This window comes from Leptopilina boulardi, unplaced genomic scaffold (assembly GCF_019393585.1).
Source record: "Leptopilina boulardi isolate dan_hultmark-lab unplaced genomic scaffold, ZJU_Lbou_2.1 LbouV2_333, whole genome shotgun sequence".
NCBI lineage: Eukaryota > Metazoa > Arthropoda > Insecta > Hymenoptera > Figitidae > Leptopilina > Leptopilina boulardi.
This window is the reverse complement of record NW_026137900.1, coordinates 270,066-286,695: the sequence shown is the minus strand read 5'-3', so window position 1 is coordinate 286,695 and position 16,630 is coordinate 270,066. Positions and strand designations below refer to the sequence as shown.

The following is a 16,630-nucleotide window of genomic DNA, read 5'->3' as shown; positions in this document are numbered from 1 at the left end:
GAAGATGTTCTTATATTTAATGACAATATAACTTCCGATGATTTAAAATATCAAAGAGATGATAAAAATTTGAAAATTGAAAAAAGAAATTCAAGAAGAATGAGACTTTTAACAAAAAATGGAATCCTACCCGTTTTGCCTAATGTTCAGGAAATTGATGAAGAAATTAATAATTCCAGTGGTATATTTATTTTACATTTCAGACATTCTGTAAATTATTCAAAATTATTCGAAAAAACTATACAAGAAATTATTTATAAATTCAATAAATGTAAATAATTTAATGGAACAAAATAAAAAAAGCGAGAAAATGATTTTTTTTTAAAATAAAATCTTTCGCCAGCAGGAAGCAGAGCGTAGATAATAAAAAAAAATTCTATCATTTAATTACATATCAAGTTTGAAATAGTTTTTTCAATATAAATATATATTAATTATTTATGTTATTTATAAAATGAATAGGTTTAGGTCTGGACTTAATAAGAGAGAGAAGAAAAAAAAATTGTAAAAAAAATAGTTTAATTGTATAAAATTACATTGAAATATGATAAAAATGATTAAATTTCTTTTTTTAATGCAATATAGAGATATTTATTAATCACTTTTCACTTTGATTACAGATGACGGCAGCAGTTTATCTGAAGCTTGCAGCACGCCTATTATTGGAGCAGGATCAAGAACAAAATCCAGCCATGCGGTTATGGACATGGATGATATCGATCGCAACTTACATTCTGGACATCTTGCTACTCGAGCTTCTCTTTCGAGCTTAGGGGTGAGTGTCCCTTACACTTTTTGTCGACAAAAAAAAAGAAGAGAGAAATTGTTTTAAAATGTCAATTTTTTTTATAAAATTCCATTCTGATAGGTTGAAAAATTTTTTTTTTATTCAATTAATTATGAATTATTAATTTAGTAATTTAATTATTGCACTTTAATGAATTATTTATTATTAATTTTAATTAAGCAAATTATTATATTACTTTTTAATAGAAGTTTAATTTTTTTTAAAAATTAAGTTAATAATGATGATTTTTATCTTTTTATGGAGACTTTACAATTTTGGATACAAAATAAAAGATACAGGGAAGCTTGTCGATACCTCGTGCACCATAAATGTTTTATGGTAAAATAATTCCTGAAACTTGGTAGAATCTCAATATCAAATTTTATATCGCTATTTAGTGTAATAAAATTACAATAGTGTATTTTGTATGCAGTAGCTTTTTAATAAAATGCTAATGATAAAAATGATTTCCAATTAAATAGAAAGTAATAATATTTATCAATTTAAAAATAATAATGATAAATATTTGAAGCAATAATTTTTCATATAATGTTAATAATTAGAAATTGATAAAATTAATTAAATTATAAAGCTTTTTACTTTCTCTTTTATGGATTCAAAAGAATATTATTTAAATTTAGTAAATAATAATAAACTTTTTTGTTATTAAAAATACTTAGGTCGAATACTAAGAGTAATAATATTTCAGGCGAGATCCGATTCCATGGCTTCGGTATATAGTGGAGCGGGTGAAGGAAGGTGGTGTGGTTCAGTGGCTGTTCGTGGAGAAGTCGAATTTTCTCTTCAATACGATTACAAGCAACTTACATTTGAGGTTCACGTGACTCAGTGTCGGGATTTAGCACCAGTTGACGTCAAACGTAATCGATCTGATCCGTAAGTTGAATTATTATTATTAAATTTATCAAATCCTAAAAAAATGTATTAAAAATATAAATTGTTTTTAGATACGTAAAAGTCTATCTTCTTCCTGACAAGTCCAAGAGTGGGAAACGTAAAACCAAAGTGAAAAAACACACTTTGAATCCCGTTTTCGACGAGACATTAAAGGTATAAATTTATACTTTTCATTTTCTGTTTTTTGGTGAATTGTAATAATATATTTATTTTCTTTTAATTTTCGTTTCAGTTCCACATGAGTCTGAATGGTCTGGAAACGAGGACTTTGTGGCTAACTGTTTGGCACTCGGATATGTTCGGTCGAAACGATTTTCTTGGCGAAGTTCGAATGCCCTTGGAGAATAAAATTTTCGATGATCCACGACCACAATGGTATCCACTCCAAGAGCGGGTTAGTTTTAGAAAAAAAATATCTCAATTTCAATAAAATTTAAAAATGTGATAAAATTTTATATTTATGTAAATTTTTACAGACTGAACCCTTCGACGACCCAATCGCTTACAAAGGCGAGGTTATTGTCGGATTGAAATTCGTTCCACCGGATCCCGCTCAACAGGAACGAGAACGTGAAATGGCAACCGATTACCGTGGCAAAATGAGAAAAAACTGGAGCCGAGGCGCTCTTCATGTCCTTGTGAAAGAAGCGAGAAATCTACAGACACGAGCAAAACATACCGGCTCCTGCGATCCATTTTGCAAGAGGTAAAATTTCTTTTTTCATTTTGAAAAATTAAATAAATAGTTTAGATATTTTTCTGTTTATTTATTTTGTATATTTATTTGTTCAGTTACCTTCTGCCAGACAAAGGTCGTTCGGGAAAACAAAAAACTGGCGTTGTACGACGATCAGGCGGCTCACCCGTTTGGAATCATACGTTTATTTATAAAGACGTGAGTCTTCAGGAGTTGGCAGAACGAGGCCTCGAACTCACTGTTTGGGACCACGATCGTATCGCGAGTAATGAGTTCTTAGGTGGCGTGCGATTTAATCTCGGCACTGGTAAGTTTTCTAGGGGGGGGAAACAATAACAGGATTTTTAATTAGTTTTGTATTATCGAACATCTAAATTTAACTTTAGAACACAGGAACCACAACTGTCAACAGCTGATAAGACATTGTTTTTATTTTTTTTAAAAAAGCTGTTGGAACTGATAATTCACACAAAAGTAATCTTTTCGAGTATATTAACTGCTGTTAAAAAAAAAAAAAAAAAAAAAAAAAAAAAAAACCCGCTTCCTGTTATAGAAATGCACTCGGCTGCTACAATTTTAAGTTTAAAATTTTTTATTGAAAATGTCAGGAATTTTTTTGAAATTTAATTTGTATTTTTGAAAAAAATGTAACATTTTACTGATTCTTATGTAGGAAAACATTATGGAAAACTAGTCGATTGGATGGATGCAACGGGACGAGAATTGTCCCTCTGGCAAAGTATGTTGGAGAGACCAAATTTTTGGGTGGAAGGAGCAGTCACATTGAGACCTAATCTTCATAATCACGGTAAAAGCGGCTCCTTCTAGACTGTATTCATTAAATATTTATCAACGAAATTTCCGGGCAAGAGTGCATTAATTATTAATTAGCTAAAAAGAATGAAAAAAAAACAATGTCAATGTCCTATTCACAAAAAATATGTTTTTTATATGAAAAATATTATTCTGCATTGCCGATAGAATTTTACATGGGAAACTAGTGCCTTCTGGATTATTCGACCAATGTTGCGCGATGCCCTAGAAATTTTGATATCTTCGATCTCCAGTGAAAAGAATTCACTTTCCTCTTCTCTATAATAAAGGTAAAATAATTAAATTTAGTAAATTCTGAGGAGTAAGCAAACAAAGTTTGATAAATCAATTTTATAAAAAATGATTTATCGTGTTTTGTTTGCTTACACCTCATTTAAATAACTATTTCAATAAATATTGAAATTTTACAAATTCAAAAAATTTATAAAGATAAATTTAATTTATCTATATTTTTTCGTTCCATGATGATAAAATTCTAAAAGGTAAATGGGTTTTTTTTTCACCGGGGAATAGACTTTGTTCTTTAAAAAGATAATTAAAGTAAACTTTAGGAGAATATTTACGTGAATAATGAAATAAAACATTTGTGATGTTTATTTTGATTTATTAACGATAATATAACTTCGGGCAATGCAATAAAATGCCACGTTTATATTAGATAAAGTAAAATTAAAAACAAAAAAATACTAGCCATTAGATAATTAATATACGTGTTTCGTATGCGATATGAAATTGAAATGAAATTTTCTAACAATGCACCAAGGGAATGGCAATTTTTGTAATCTTTATCTAATGAAATCATACATATATATATATATATAAAAAGAACAATTTTAGAAAGTTCTTCGTCTAGGAATTGTAAAAATGCTGTGTTAGTAACATGTGCCAATTGTATACTGAGAACCAAACTTTTTTGAATAATTACCAAAATTTCCATATAATAAGTGCATTGTTAGAGATATTTTGTTATTTAAAGTAGAAGAAAATTTCTTAAATTTCAATTTATCGAGAAAAAAAAGAATTGAATTTTTTTCAATCACATCCGCTTTTTATAGAAATTTTCTAATTGAGATATAAATGTGAATGTATGTTGAATATTTTGATTCATCGTGGCCAATGGGGAATTTATCTTCACAATGTGTGTGAAAAAATAAAACTGTTCTCGTTAGTTAATATAAAAAAAAAAAAAAAAAGTGGACAGTTTTCTCTCTAAATGAGAAAAAGACATGCTTCCATTTTATACGTTATATAGAAAATGAAAAAAAAACAATCTCTCTAAAATACATTTTTGTCTAAGAGACGTAAATCATTGTATTTAAAAACTATTTAAATACCCTGGATTTTCATTTAAAATAGATTTATTTATAATATAAAATAGATATACATATAAAATTATAAAAAATTATTATCCATATACAAAAATCGTTGTATACTTCTTAAAAGTAGTAAAAATATCGTCGTAATATTGATAATAATTCGTGAAAAAAAATAACAACAATTAAGTATTAAAATAAAAAAAAAATAAAAAATAGTACTTAAATTTGCAGAACAAACGAAAATGCAAGGCTGAGTCGATAAATTAGTACCTTAATTAAGAATATTGTACTTAATATTTCGTTGAGTCTCTCAGTTTAAGGAATGCAGTTATCAATTATATATATAAAATATTTGTATTTTAGAATTTAGATAGTTTCATTTATAAAGATAATTCTTTAATGAATTATTCGTGAGATAATATTATTATCGTTTTAAACAGGGTGGTTCGTTAAAAACGAAAAAGAAAACAACTGCCTTCGATGAATTTTTATGCGTATCAATTTTATTGATATTTCCAAGTTATTCTTTATTATTGCATGCTGTACGACTTTTATCGAATATATTATTAATTGAGAAAAAAAAATATACGTCGTACGCTCAATTGGAATTGTTGTTTGTTATCTGGTACCAAATCGTGAATGCTCACGGCTCTATAGTACTATACATTCCTTTATTATTGTATAAAAAAAAGGATGGAATAAGATTGTTTATTTATATTCCATTTTGTCGATGTACAATGAAAAAAATAAAATCTTTTGTACCTTCACACAGCGATGGACTTTTCAGTCTTTCAACAATTCATATATTATCAGTCTATTAATAATTCGGTTGGTAGTTTCATTTTCTAATTTTTCAATTGAATTTTTAATTCAATTTTTTTAAAATTTCGATTATTATTTTTTTTTTGTTAAATATAAATCTCTTAATAAATCAATTATAATATTATAGAAAACTTTTAGTAAATCTATATAGTTATTTGTTAGGAATATATTAATTGATCGTTTTTTATATTAAAATGCAAGTAAAATTATGCGTAATTATAAATACTTGCTACTTGAGATTAAAAAACAAATACAATTGTTTTTAAAATATTTTACAAATCACTGTTAGAAATGAATCGATTACCTTCGGAATTTTTACCTGAGTAACGATACCTACATTTTCCATATGCTCCTACAGCAAAAAAAAAAAAATTATATAAATATTTTATTAGTAAAATTAAATGAAAATGTTTTTATATTATATTATTAATTGTAAATAATTTTTTCGTTTTTTTCTTTTTTTTTTGCAGAAAATAAAAATATACCTTTGTGATCGTATGGACCACGTGTTGTACGTGGTAAGGGCGTGTAATTAACGTTAAAAGTAGCTTCATCAAATTCACCAACTGTTGGTGTTTCAAAACAATTTGGTGAATTCGATCGTTCTGGGACTTTGACGGTTTTTAAATACTGTCCCCGATTTTGAGCTTCAATTCTCTCCTGAAAAGACACGGATCGTGAATCCAAAAATCGAAGAGTCCGTGGCAATGTATAAATTGCATACAATCGATAACGTTCATAATCATCATCATCATTTAATGTTGGATCCGTCAATTGATCAGGACAACCAGGATTTCCAAGTAAGCTCACATATCCAATTTTTGGACAACAATCTCTTATTTTTTGCAAAACACTATAAATATCTGTAAACTTTAACAAACATTTTTTTTTCTTTTTTTTTTAAACAATTTTATTATTATTTTTATAAATCTTAAGTATTATTTATTTTAAAAAAATTTTAAATAATAGAAAATTACAAAGTTACAAAAATAAATAAAATGAAAAATTCAAGAAAGGTTTAAAAGATAAGATAAAAACGGGTATTGTAACGGTTTCAGGAGATACTATTTAATTTGGATATCACGTGCAGAATAATAATTATAGGAATATATTAAAACTCAAACAAAGGTAAATGTTCGAGTGACAATTTTTGAATCTTCTTTTTTTTATCTCTACATTTGATAAGCAACTGATAAAAAGAAATCATTCAAAAAACATTATACATTTTTACTACGTCTTTTGTTTTGTTTGTTTAAAATTTAAATTTTTCATTATTTCCCGCCAATATTAAATGTCAAAAAAAAAAAAAAATACCTTATTATTGTTTAAACTCAGTGTAGAAAGGTGAGGCATTGTTGGAAGTGATTTTAAATCCTTGAGATCATTATTATCCAATATTAGTTCTTCAAGTTGTATAAAATTCTTGACAGCTGAAACTGATTTCAATTCATTGTAGGATAAATCCAAACCAACACAATTACATCCAACAATTCCGAATAAACCACATGGAATTTTTTCAGCTCGTTGACCGGTGTACCAAACCTATATAGAAATATTAAAGTTTGAGATTATTTTTCAATTAGTTTTAAATTTTCTTATTAAAAAATTAATTAGCTATAAAAATAGAAACTTTTTTCCTAACTCTATCAGAGCGAATTGTTAAAGCACTTCGATTAAAATCCAAGTCTTTATGTTCAGCCATCTTGAAGTTTTCTACTCGTCGAACTTGTCTTTTATGTTGGTATTTGTCACTACTTATTTTTCTAGACTTTCTTTTGTAAATAAAATACACGATATCTTATCCCTACCAAAAAAAATAAGAGTTGAAAGTCGCTCTACCTTATAGTGACTACATTGAAACAGTCTCGTGTCTGCGGCTCGTTGGTCTAGGGGCATGATTCTCGCTTAGGGTGCGAGAGGTCCCGGGTTCGAATCCCGGACGAGCCCTTTTTTTGTATTGTTTTTCTTGAATTTTCTTTTTAATTTTCCTTTTTTTTTGATAACCGATTTTTTTTATTAATTTCTATATAGAAAGCAATATAAAACTTTGAAATTCAGAAAACATAACCTTGAATATGAAAATTCAAGAGTAATTCTAAATTATTTCAAGTTGGAAAGTTGTAAGGTATTTTTAGCAAGATAGGAATTAGTCATCTTAAAACTTGTATTTATCATATACGTATTTCCTTGTGAGTCACTCGATGCGGTCCAAGATTCTTGACGTGAGGTTAAGGTTATTTTTGACAGGTGAAATAATAAACAAAGTGTTTTTTGTTGTTAAAGTGAAAGTTTCGTAAATACCTTTTTTTGACTGGCTTTTTAATGTGTTTAAACTTTTTTTAATGTAAAGAACATTAAAAAATTATTAAGAATTTATTGAAAAATAAATACTTTTCTATATAGAAGAAATATAATTATAATTTATTAATAATAATTTCCTTCAGGGGGAATTTCTCTTTTTGAAATTTATATGATTTGGCGCTCTTTTGCAGCCAATCAGTGTTCAGCTTTGTCTTTTCGTTTCTAAAAAATTCAAAATGGCGTCAGTGACACATTCGAGGCTGTCAAATCAGCTTGGGATACGCCTAAAGTTTACTCTTTTTTAATTGATATTTATAAAGAAAATACAATAATATGAATACAGTGAGTGTAGAAAAAGTTTTTGATTACTAAACTATGTAAAGTAAATTAATGGTCTATATAAAAGTTTTATTTGACCTGTTTTTTACTTGCGCTTAGTGCTACTTAGCCTATATCTTGAGCATCATGACACAACTTGCTCGTTTTCTTTGTCAATACAAAATTAAATATTAATTATTAACGATATTGCATACATTTTTTAATTAACGTGCCTCATATCGAGGTAAACATGTGGAAAATAATTAACACGCTTTTTTTTACGGATTTGCAAATTTCTTTTTAATTGTAACACTTTCATTCTTATGTCTTTTTTATGACATTTATGCCCCTATTTATTTTTTTCGGAAAGTAATACTCAAAATTTGTAAATATAGATGATTTATTCTAAGATTTAATTTATAAGAATTTATATAGTTTATAATTTATAAATAATGTATTTTAAGTTTTGTCAGTTTATAAAAAATATCTATTCTTTTGTGAGTGACATGTGCAAATAGAAATCTGTGACTTTCATCAACGAATACATTTCGTGGGTGAACCACTTTTATCTCATTTGATTTCGCTAAAACGGTATAATAATTGTAACTGTACTTTTATTTGGAATTGTTATTTTTTTTCAAAATTGGGTCAATTTTTAAACTTACGTTTTTTGAATATTGCAATACATGATTTTTTTTTTTTACAAATGTACTGTAAGTAAATTTATTGGTACAGTAAAAATTTTCTATGCTTTTCAAAAATGTTATGAGAATTAAAAAAAAAAAAATTTGAATATTTTTTTTATAAATAAGTTATTGAGAGTGAAAATTCTTTTAAAATCTATAGATTTTTATATTAGTGAATAATTTATTATGATTGAGACTTTTTAATTTTATGTATAAAATCGTGAAACAATGACAATATATTTTTTAATAAAAAGTTCTATAAAAGAGATATATGGAACTTTGAAGAGAATGGAATGAATATAACAATGTATGATTGAAGTGTGTTCCAGTTTCGTTGAATCAATATCTGAAACAGAGTAATCAAAAACAACCAGACGTTGTATATTAATTTTAATATTTCGAGTTAATTGTTAATTTAATGAATGTTTATGCAAGTTAATTGAAACCTTTTTTTTTAAATTACACTTTTTTTCATTTACATAGTAATTTATAATAATTATAGGCTATTTTTGCTTCGTTTTTTTCTTTTCTCAGTTTATGAAATGAGTTGTTTCATTGTTTTGAAATTATTATTAATTATTGCAGTAATATAAAAAAATTATTTTATATTATAAAAATTTTAATTTATTGAAATATTTTTTATTTTTATTAGAAAACTTTTATTTTTAATTTAAATTGACATTTTTTTTTCAGGTACGAATTAACAATCTAATCACGAAGGCTGTAAACTAGATCATAGAGAATTAAAATGGAAGCAATAGTGGAATACAACTATGTGGCTCAAGAGCCTGATGAATTGACCCTGAAAAAAGGAGACGTCATTAAAGATATCAAAATGTCACATGGAGGTTGGTGGGAAGGAACATTGAAGGATAAACGCGGCATGTTTCCCGACAATTTTGTCAAGGTAGATGTCTATGTTTGCAAATAAGAAAAAAAAAGAACTATACAGTCCATTTTCAGTTTGATCGTCCTAGAATAATATTCATTTACCTCGATATAATAATGTTTAACCTGTTACAAGTTACTTATCTTATCTTAATAATGAACGCAAATTCGAGGCTACAAATGACACAAAAGACTTGTATTTTATTTTTTTTTTCAAATATTTTCAGTTCCTATTGTGACTACCATTAATATTAATATTTGCAAATTTTTAATTAAAATTTAAAATTCATTTTGTATGACGAAAAATTATTTTTATATTACATAATTATTTATTACATTAATATTATTATAATATTAATTTACTTGAAATAATTATTGAGTAATTCGTTGTAAAGTAATTTTAAAGTAATATAAAGTAATTTTTTAAATATAATTTTAGGTTTTGGAACCGTCGGTGGGATCAGCAACAGGAACGCTGGCTGGAAATCGAACAAATACAGGAATTGGTGAAGGTAGCTCGAGTTCGAAATGTAATGATGATGTGACACTACGTAATGGAGGATCGGGAAGACGTTATTGTCGTGTTTTATTTAGTTATGAACCATGTAATGGCGATGAATTGAAACTTGTACCCAATGATAATGTTGAATTTTTGGGTGAAGTTGAAGAAGGCTGGTGGCGTGGAAGACTTAATCGACGTGTTGGCGTTTTTCCCTCAAATTTCGTGAGTCCTCCATCTCATGAGGAAACGACAAAGACTAAAGAAAAGGATGCTGATGAATTATGTCGAGTTCTATTTCCCTACGAGTCAACGAACGAAGATGAATTGACAGTTGTAGAAGGCGATATAATTAAATTAATCTCACGAGACGCTCCCGATAAGGTACATTTTTTTAAAAAAATATATATTTAGACATTTTAATTTAAAAAAGAAATTGATTATTGAGATTAAAATTATTTGATTGATGTTTGCGTTAATCGTTGTTATTTTGATAAATGGATTATAATAATATGAATATATTTTTTCAGGGATGGTGGCAAGGTTCACTTAGAGGACAAATAGGATTATTTCCCGATAATTTTGTTGAAGTTATAAGTTCAAAAAATGACCAAGAACATGATCAATGTCAAGAGGCAAATCAAATCGGGTCAAAAATTAAGCACTCAATAAAACGAACTGAAAAAGCGCACAGAAAAAGTCTAGATTCTAAGACCGCTAAGACAGGTAAAAAAGAAACATTCTTTTTTTTTTAGTTGTAAATATAATGAATTTAAATATTTGAAATTTATTTTTGAATATAGATACAGTTGGTAAGAAAGTATCGTCACCATCTTCACCTCCAGGAAGCGGAAGTAGTGATAAAAAGTCTATTTTATCTAGTTTAAAACGCCTCGTAGGCGACAATGGCAGTAGTAATAATAATAATGGAAACGGAAGCGTAAGTATGGGTTTAGAGGAAGAATTGGACGGCGTTGAACGAGGAGAAGGTTTACCTCTTTCACATTTGACGGCCTCCAGAGCTAAAGCCCCACGAAGACGACCTCCTACTACTCAACATTTACGACACACGGCTGCATCTTCAATTACTTCATTAACTACTTCAGGAACTGCTGTCAACGTAGTCAGTATTTTTATATAATTATTAATATTTATTTTAATAGTAAATACTAAAATTACTAAATAAATTTATTCCCAAGTTTTTTGTGTAATTAATAATTTATATTTTTCTCTATTTTTTAAGGAGGATAATATGACGAATGGAAATTCTGAAAATTCGACCGAACCACTTAGAGAAGATGATGGCGATGGTCCAATAGGAAAACGAAAGCCACCATGGGTAATATATCTATTTTTCATTAATTTTTTTTTTTAATTATCGTGAGAAATAATTACAAAAAGAAATTCTCTATTTTTTTAGGTGGATGAGTTAAAGCAAAATCAATTGGAAAGAAAAAAGCATGGAATTGATCGAGTGGATAAAAGCGAAGTCAAAAAGGAAAGAATAATTACAAGGTAAATCAACAATAATTGAAATAGCAAGATTTTTTTTTTAATTTAATAAAAAAAAAAAAATTTCTTTCAGTTTTCAACGACTACGAACATCGACAAATGTGGCGGAAGTTGGCATAAAGCCGGAGACAGGTACTGAAGAGAAATCGAAAGAAAATGAAAAAGCAACTCCAACAGAATCGTCAAATCATATTTTGTCGACTACTGCAAATACCACACAACCAGCCTTTGTTCCGTATCATTTATATAGCCAACTTTTAGATAGGGTAAGTTGTACATTTAAATTAAAAATAATTAAATGATAGGAAATACAAATTTGAAAATAATTTATAAATCAACTCTAAAGAACAATATTTTATTGCTTTTGTCGAAAATCTTTGAATTACGTGGTGAAAACTGAAAGAAAAAGATGTAATTTTAAATATGAAAAATTTTGTTTGTCAAAAGGTCGGTGTAATGGAGGAAAAACAAATAATGCTACAAAGAACCGTAAATCAACTTTCTGAAAAGTTGTCTTCATTGATGTCCAACAGTTCAACAAATGAGGAATAATTTTAAAACGGATTGCTCTCCATTTTTATTCCCTCCCTTCATTTCGAATGACAAAATTGGTTGTCGCTGTAAGTAACCTAACGTTTAGTAATTGTTATATATTATACATATAAATATATATATATATTCATACATATATATATATTTATTAATATTGAAAGCAAATCGGGATGAAATTTTACTAATTGCATTTAAATCGAAGACTTATCTTAAACGCAACATTCCAAGTAACATTCTATTATTTCAAACATTTTTAATCAATATATATAATTGACGACTTTTTTTGCGTATAGAAAGAAAAAAACGAATATTTTTTAAAATTATGCATGGTGGTAATTGAAACAAAAGAAAACCGAATATTGAAACTACGCAAAAAAGAAAGAAATTCGGTTAGTGATTTGTAAGTACTTTGTAAGTAAATTAAAAAAAATTTATTGACCATAAGAAGCAATTTTAAGAAATTAGTACTGTAAGTTTCTTTGACTCGTTGTGCCAACACGTTCCGAGTTCTCAGTTTTTTTAACAGACAAATCACGAATATGTAATTAAAAAAGAAACAAATTAAATTACAATTCAACTTGAAAAAATGTGAAATTAATCAAATTTAGTAACAATTTCTTTTTTAAGAGAATGAATTTTAATTAACTTCTAGTCGTATTTAACGAAATTTTGATTGAAAATAATTTTATAGAAATAATTCTTGGAAGAAAATTTTTAACTTATTTCTAATACTATTAATTAAACTAATGAAAAAGAAATAATTGCATTTCGTTTTGTCCGGTGATTAGAGTAAGAAATTGTGATTTAGTAGATCTGAGCAAGAGTAATGTACAGAAAGAGAAAGAAAGAAAAAGGAAATAACCTTTTAAAAAAAATTAAATTCTCAGATCAACGTAAAAATAAAAATAAAATGACGAAAAGAGATTGATTTCACAAAGAATGATCATGATATAAAAGAAAATATCGTTGCGATGAAATTGCTTTATAAAAAAAAAAAAAAATGATATAAACATAATAATTTTTTTCTTATTTTATAATTCTGATCTGTATATATTTAAACACCGAGCCATTATTCCAAAAATCATGGAAAAAAAATATATATATATATTCCTGCGCTTTGTTATGGTTTTACATGGTGCTGTCAGAAAAAAAATATAGTTGTTAAAAATAATAATAATTATTATTAATAATAATTAATGAAACAAAACAAATATTAATAAATACATAATAAATAATGTGAAAAAAACATAATCGCAAAGAATACATAATCATAATGAAAAGCATCAATGTGCAATAAAAGCTTTTTATATCGCGAGCAGGTATTTTGCTATTCGACCAATACTTTTTTCAATAGACCAATTATCTTTCACCTGAAATCAATCATTTTGTACTTTTATAGAATGAGAATCGTATTTTCATTAAATCAGATTTAATTTATTTATGTAAGAACTAAACACTTTTTTATCAAAGTGATATGACAAATATCGTACAAATTTGTCTTGTTAAACTACAAAAAAAATTTTTTTGTCTAGATAAACTTAATAACAATTCGTCTTAACGTAATATAAATTTTATTTTAGAGTTGTTACATAAAAGTAAATCAACTCTTGATGTTGTGCATAATAATCTAATAACTAAATAAAAATAGAAAATATCCCACGAATACTATTTTTTATATTAAAATTTTCCTGTATAAATACTTGAATTAACAATTTTGGGTTTTATTAATTGTTTAAATATTTAAATTAAAATTTTTGAGTTTGATGGATTTTTAAAAATTATTATTTTCTATTTAAATAGATGTTCTTTTTTAATTTCGATAGTTTTAATGTTTTTATACAAATTTCTAAAATACAATATAAAATGAATTTCATTAACATTTTTAATACTCCAAATTATAATTTATGTTAAGTAAGAAAAACTTACATTTTAATGGTATTATTTAGTCTATAATATTATTTATTAAATTTTTATTTTTATTAAATATATAATCATTTTTTTTACAGTTGGTATAAAATGAGTAAATATTCTTTTTGTGTATTTTAAAAATGTGTATATAAACATTTTAGAAAAGTACAGATGAAGCTCGTTTATTTGAAAATCAATTGAATTTAAATTATCGAGGTTCTACTGTATTATGGAAATTAAAATTGGAATTTAAAAATAGTTCATTTTTAATTAACACTTCTTATTCAGGGAACAATACCGGCTATATTTTTTGCAAAAAAAAGCAATTTGTACAAATGTATCAAGAGTCGATTTAATTAAATATAGTATATTTACTGCTTGCTTCCGATAATTGCTGTGTAATTAATATTATACTGGGAATTCGGTCCCTTGCATTTTCGTGATATTCCATTAATACGAGTCTTAAAAATAAAATAAATAATGTTGGGTGCAGCTTACAAATCTACGTTAATATTATATATTATATTACCATAGTATAATATTATATAAGTTAATGTCTGAATTAACGTTTGTGAAAAATTCAGACATTACTGATTTAATCTTTTTTTTTTTAAAAAAAAAAAAAAAGGTTCTAGATTTTTAAGAGCAAACACTAAAAACAACGTTGAGGATTGTGGATTTAAGATAAAGAGAAAGAAAAAGAAAAGAAAATTGAAACCTATATGTATATAGCGTATATCTAGAAATAAAATGGATTTTATATTTTCTCTCGTTTCTCTCATCGAGTCAATGTTAGGCATATTGTGCCAAGACTTAAAACTCGTGTGTGCATTTGTATATATTTTATTTGAATATAAAAAATTTTTTTTTTCTTTACTCGAGTATTTAATTCAAATTACCTGCATTAATCTTCGTCCAGTTTTCTTTTTTTCAGAATTTGCTTTTTAGTGATTCTCTCTTATGTGCGACGACCATTGACGTTTTTATTTTTTGACTTTTTGTATTTTGCTGGCGGTATTTCACAGATGAAAGGACATTCGACATTACATGGCAAAACTTTCCAATATGGTGAGTCGTTTAAATTTGGACGATATAAAGCGACACAGCCTCGTGAATGAGACGGTTCTCTTTCACCCCATGCTCGATAATCGAAACATTCCAGTGGCTCGTCTTGTTACAAGAATATTGGTAATTAAACAAATTTTAGTTTAATTAAAAATATTAATATATTAGTCAATTATTTATTAATATAATTTAGTTAGTAAATTATTAAGCAATAATTAATTAGTAATTAGTATTGATTTGATTTTTGTTTATCATACCGAATTCATTTTTCCAAGATCTTTTCTCGCCCTGACTACTTAATCCAACGAATGTTGGAACATTGCCAATTATTCTCATCAAACCTTCAGTTCGTTCTTCACTAATAACATGTGCCAGGGTTGCATTTAATTTTCCACAAACGAGTTGTGCGGCAGGAAAATTAAAGGGCTCTTCAAAAAATAAAAATAATCCGACACGAGGAACACAGGATAAACTTCCATTGGTTGCTAAAGTGAGAAATTTATAAAATAAATAAATAAAATTCAAATTAATTTCTCATAAAAATTCAATTACTTACAATTGTCATTGCCCCATATCCAATAAGGATATGAACTATAGTATTTAATTCCTGTTGCATTTTGAAGAGCTGTGAAATTATGAACTTCAGGACAATCTAAAGCTACACAATTTGTTTTCGACAAATGATTGGCACTGAAATCTGAATTTAATTTAAAAGCATTTTTTTTTAAATTCAGATTTGAGAAAGTACTCACCACTTTTGAATTTCTCACGACCAAAATTGAAAGCCAGAGCTTTTTTTGATTCCGCAAATTCTTTACATTTCTCCACATTTAACACTTCTTTTCTTGCAATGATTGTTTTTAATGATTTTGCATTTGATTTTACTAAAATATAGCCGGGCGATTCTCGTAAACCAATTTGACAGCATTTATCGCAAAATATAATCGTACAATTTAGAATGAAAATAAAGTAATAAAATAAAATTAACATTATTAGAATGAATAATTTCTATATATGGAAACGAATCAGAATTACAGTGTCCTGGGAAATGATGTGTAGGCAAATTATAAATTTTATAATAACCGGATTTTAACGTCGGAAGTATTATAAAGATTCATCGGAAATGTTACGCAACAAAATGATGAACAATTTACGTTTTATTTTTCTGTATCACGAGCAAAACAAGAGAAGTAATGGAAAAAAGCAAATAAATAGCTTTTGTAAATATTTATTTTAACAATAAATATTACATTTCTTCTAGGCTTCTTTTTTCATCAAAAATATATTTTCTGTTATTTAAATTAATTTCTTTTTTTTTTTTTTTTTTTTTTGATTGAATATTTTGATTCAAGTGCAATTTCTTTTTTTTTTGGTAAAATCTCTTTAACAAAAAATTGCAATTGACTATATATAATACAATAGCTAGAAATTATTTGAGCAAGAAAAAATATTGTATTAATTAAAAAAAAAATACTTATAGGCCTTGTGCGAAACAATATTGTGACTATTATTAATACTGAAAATATT

General features: G+C 26.5%; 4 protein-coding genes and 1 non-coding gene across 14 annotated transcripts in view; 3 read left to right on the top strand and 2 right to left on the bottom strand.

Annotated features, from left to right (window-relative positions):
* Nucleotides 1–5,319, top strand: part of LOC127285450 (uncharacterized) — a 34,475-nt gene extending 29,156 nt beyond the window's left edge. For 5 of the 6 annotated variants that reach the window (XM_051311468.1, XM_051311469.1, XM_051311466.1 and 2 more), the window contains exons 13-19: nt 621–775; nt 1,497–1,684; nt 1,756–1,858; nt 1,938–2,099; nt 2,182–2,411; nt 2,498–2,709; nt 3,076–5,319. In XM_051311468.1, the coding sequence (XP_051167425.1) occupies nt 621–775; nt 1,497–1,684; nt 1,756–1,858; nt 1,938–2,099; nt 2,182–2,411; nt 2,498–2,709; nt 3,076–3,230 (1,205 nt within the window). In that variant the 3' untranslated portion in view covers nt 3,231–5,319. The remainder of the gene's footprint in view (nt 1–620; nt 776–1,496; nt 1,685–1,755; nt 1,859–1,937; nt 2,100–2,181; nt 2,412–2,497; nt 2,710–3,075) is intronic. The other variant, XM_051311470.1, reaches the window with a different exon arrangement.
* Nucleotides 5,034–7,240, bottom strand: LOC127285472 (leucine-rich melanocyte differentiation-associated protein-like). Of its 2 annotated transcripts, none has more exons than XM_051311507.1 (4): nt 7,005–7,240; nt 6,689–6,916; nt 5,860–6,244; nt 5,034–5,726 (listed from the first exon to the last, which is right to left on the bottom strand). In XM_051311507.1, exons 1-4 carry the CDS (start codon nt 7,074–7,076, stop codon nt 5,647–5,649), a joined length of 765 nt encoding a protein of 254 aa, XP_051167464.1. In that variant the 5' UTR covers nt 7,077–7,240; the 3' UTR covers nt 5,034–5,646. The 2 variants fall into 2 exon arrangements, with proteins under 2 accessions (XP_051167464.1, XP_051167465.1); XM_051311508.1 differs by having other exon boundaries at nt 7,017–7,233.
* LOC127285458 (SH3 domain-containing kinase-binding protein 1-like) lies at nt 6,056–14,914 on the top strand. Of its 2 annotated transcripts, none has more exons than XM_051311485.1 (9): nt 6,056–6,174; nt 9,373–9,586; nt 10,007–10,450; nt 10,597–10,792; nt 10,870–11,189; nt 11,310–11,405; nt 11,487–11,581; nt 11,652–11,844; nt 12,026–14,914. In XM_051311485.1, exons 2-9 carry the CDS (start codon nt 9,428–9,430, stop codon nt 12,128–12,130), a joined length of 1,608 nt encoding a protein of 535 aa, XP_051167442.1. In that variant the 5' UTR covers nt 6,056–6,174; nt 9,373–9,427; the 3' UTR covers nt 12,131–14,914. The 2 variants fall into 2 exon arrangements, with proteins under 2 accessions (XP_051167442.1, XP_051167441.1); XM_051311484.1 differs by lacking the exon at nt 6,056–6,174 and adding an exon at nt 7,888–8,017.
* Nucleotides 7,250–7,321, top strand: Trnap-agg (transfer RNA proline (anticodon AGG)). Its single transcript has one exon. It is a non-coding gene; the product is annotated as a tRNA-Pro (tRNA).
* On the bottom strand, nt 8,304–16,303 carry LOC127285471 (uncharacterized). Of its 3 annotated transcripts, none has more exons than XR_007843607.1 (5): nt 15,856–16,303; nt 15,660–15,728; nt 15,361–15,588; nt 14,938–15,208; nt 8,304–9,025 (listed from the first exon to the last, which is right to left on the bottom strand). XR_007843607.1 is itself a non-coding variant. In XM_051311506.1 (4 exons), the coding sequence occupies exons 1-4, from the start codon at nt 16,091–16,093 to the stop codon at nt 14,997–14,999; spliced, it is 819 nt and encodes a 272-aa protein (XP_051167463.1). In that variant the 5' UTR covers nt 16,094–16,303; the 3' UTR covers nt 13,120–14,996. The 3 variants fall into 3 exon arrangements, 1 of the variants encoding a protein (XP_051167463.1); XR_007843606.1 differs by having other exon boundaries at nt 8,313–9,025; nt 15,660–15,800; XM_051311506.1 differs by lacking the exon at nt 8,304–9,025 and having other exon boundaries at nt 13,120–15,208; nt 15,660–15,800.
* Between the last annotated feature and the right edge of the window lie 327 nt (nt 16,304–16,630).

Excerpts from the sequence above, each read along its gene's own strand:
- LOC127285472 (XM_051311507.1), bottom strand. The coding sequence starts at position 7,076 with ATGGCTGAACATAAAGACTTGGATTTTAATCGAAGTGCTTTAACAATT. Across the intron at positions 6,917-7,004 it reads CTGATAGAGTTAGGAAAAAA|GTTTGGTACACCGGTCAACG; the intron begins GTTTCTATTTTT and ends ATTTCTATATAG. Across the intron at positions 6,245-6,688 it reads TGAGTTTAAACAATAATAAG|TTTACAGATATTTATAGTGT; the intron begins GTATTTTTTTTT and ends TGTTTGTTAAAG.
- LOC127285458 (XM_051311485.1), top strand. The coding sequence starts at position 9,428 with ATGGAAGCAATAGTGGAATACAACTATGTGGCTCAAGAGCCTGATGAA. Across the intron at positions 10,793-10,869 it reads TTCTAAGACCGCTAAGACAG|ATACAGTTGGTAAGAAAGTA; the intron begins GTAAAAAAGAAA and ends TTTTGAATATAG. Across the intron at positions 11,190-11,309 it reads CAGGAACTGCTGTCAACGTA|GAGGATAATATGACGAATGG; the intron begins GTCAGTATTTTT and ends CTATTTTTTAAG.
- LOC127285471 (XM_051311506.1), bottom strand. The coding sequence starts at position 16,093 with ATGTTAATTTTATTTTATTACTTTATTTTCATTCTAAATTGTACGATT. Across the intron at positions 15,801-15,855 it reads TCGTGAGAAATTCAAAAGTG|ATTTCAGTGCCAATCATTTG; the intron begins GTGAGTACTTTC and ends AATTAAATTCAG. Across the intron at positions 15,589-15,659 it reads GATATGGGGCAATGACAATT|CAACCAATGGAAGTTTATCC; the intron begins GTAAGTAATTGA and ends TTCTCACTTTAG.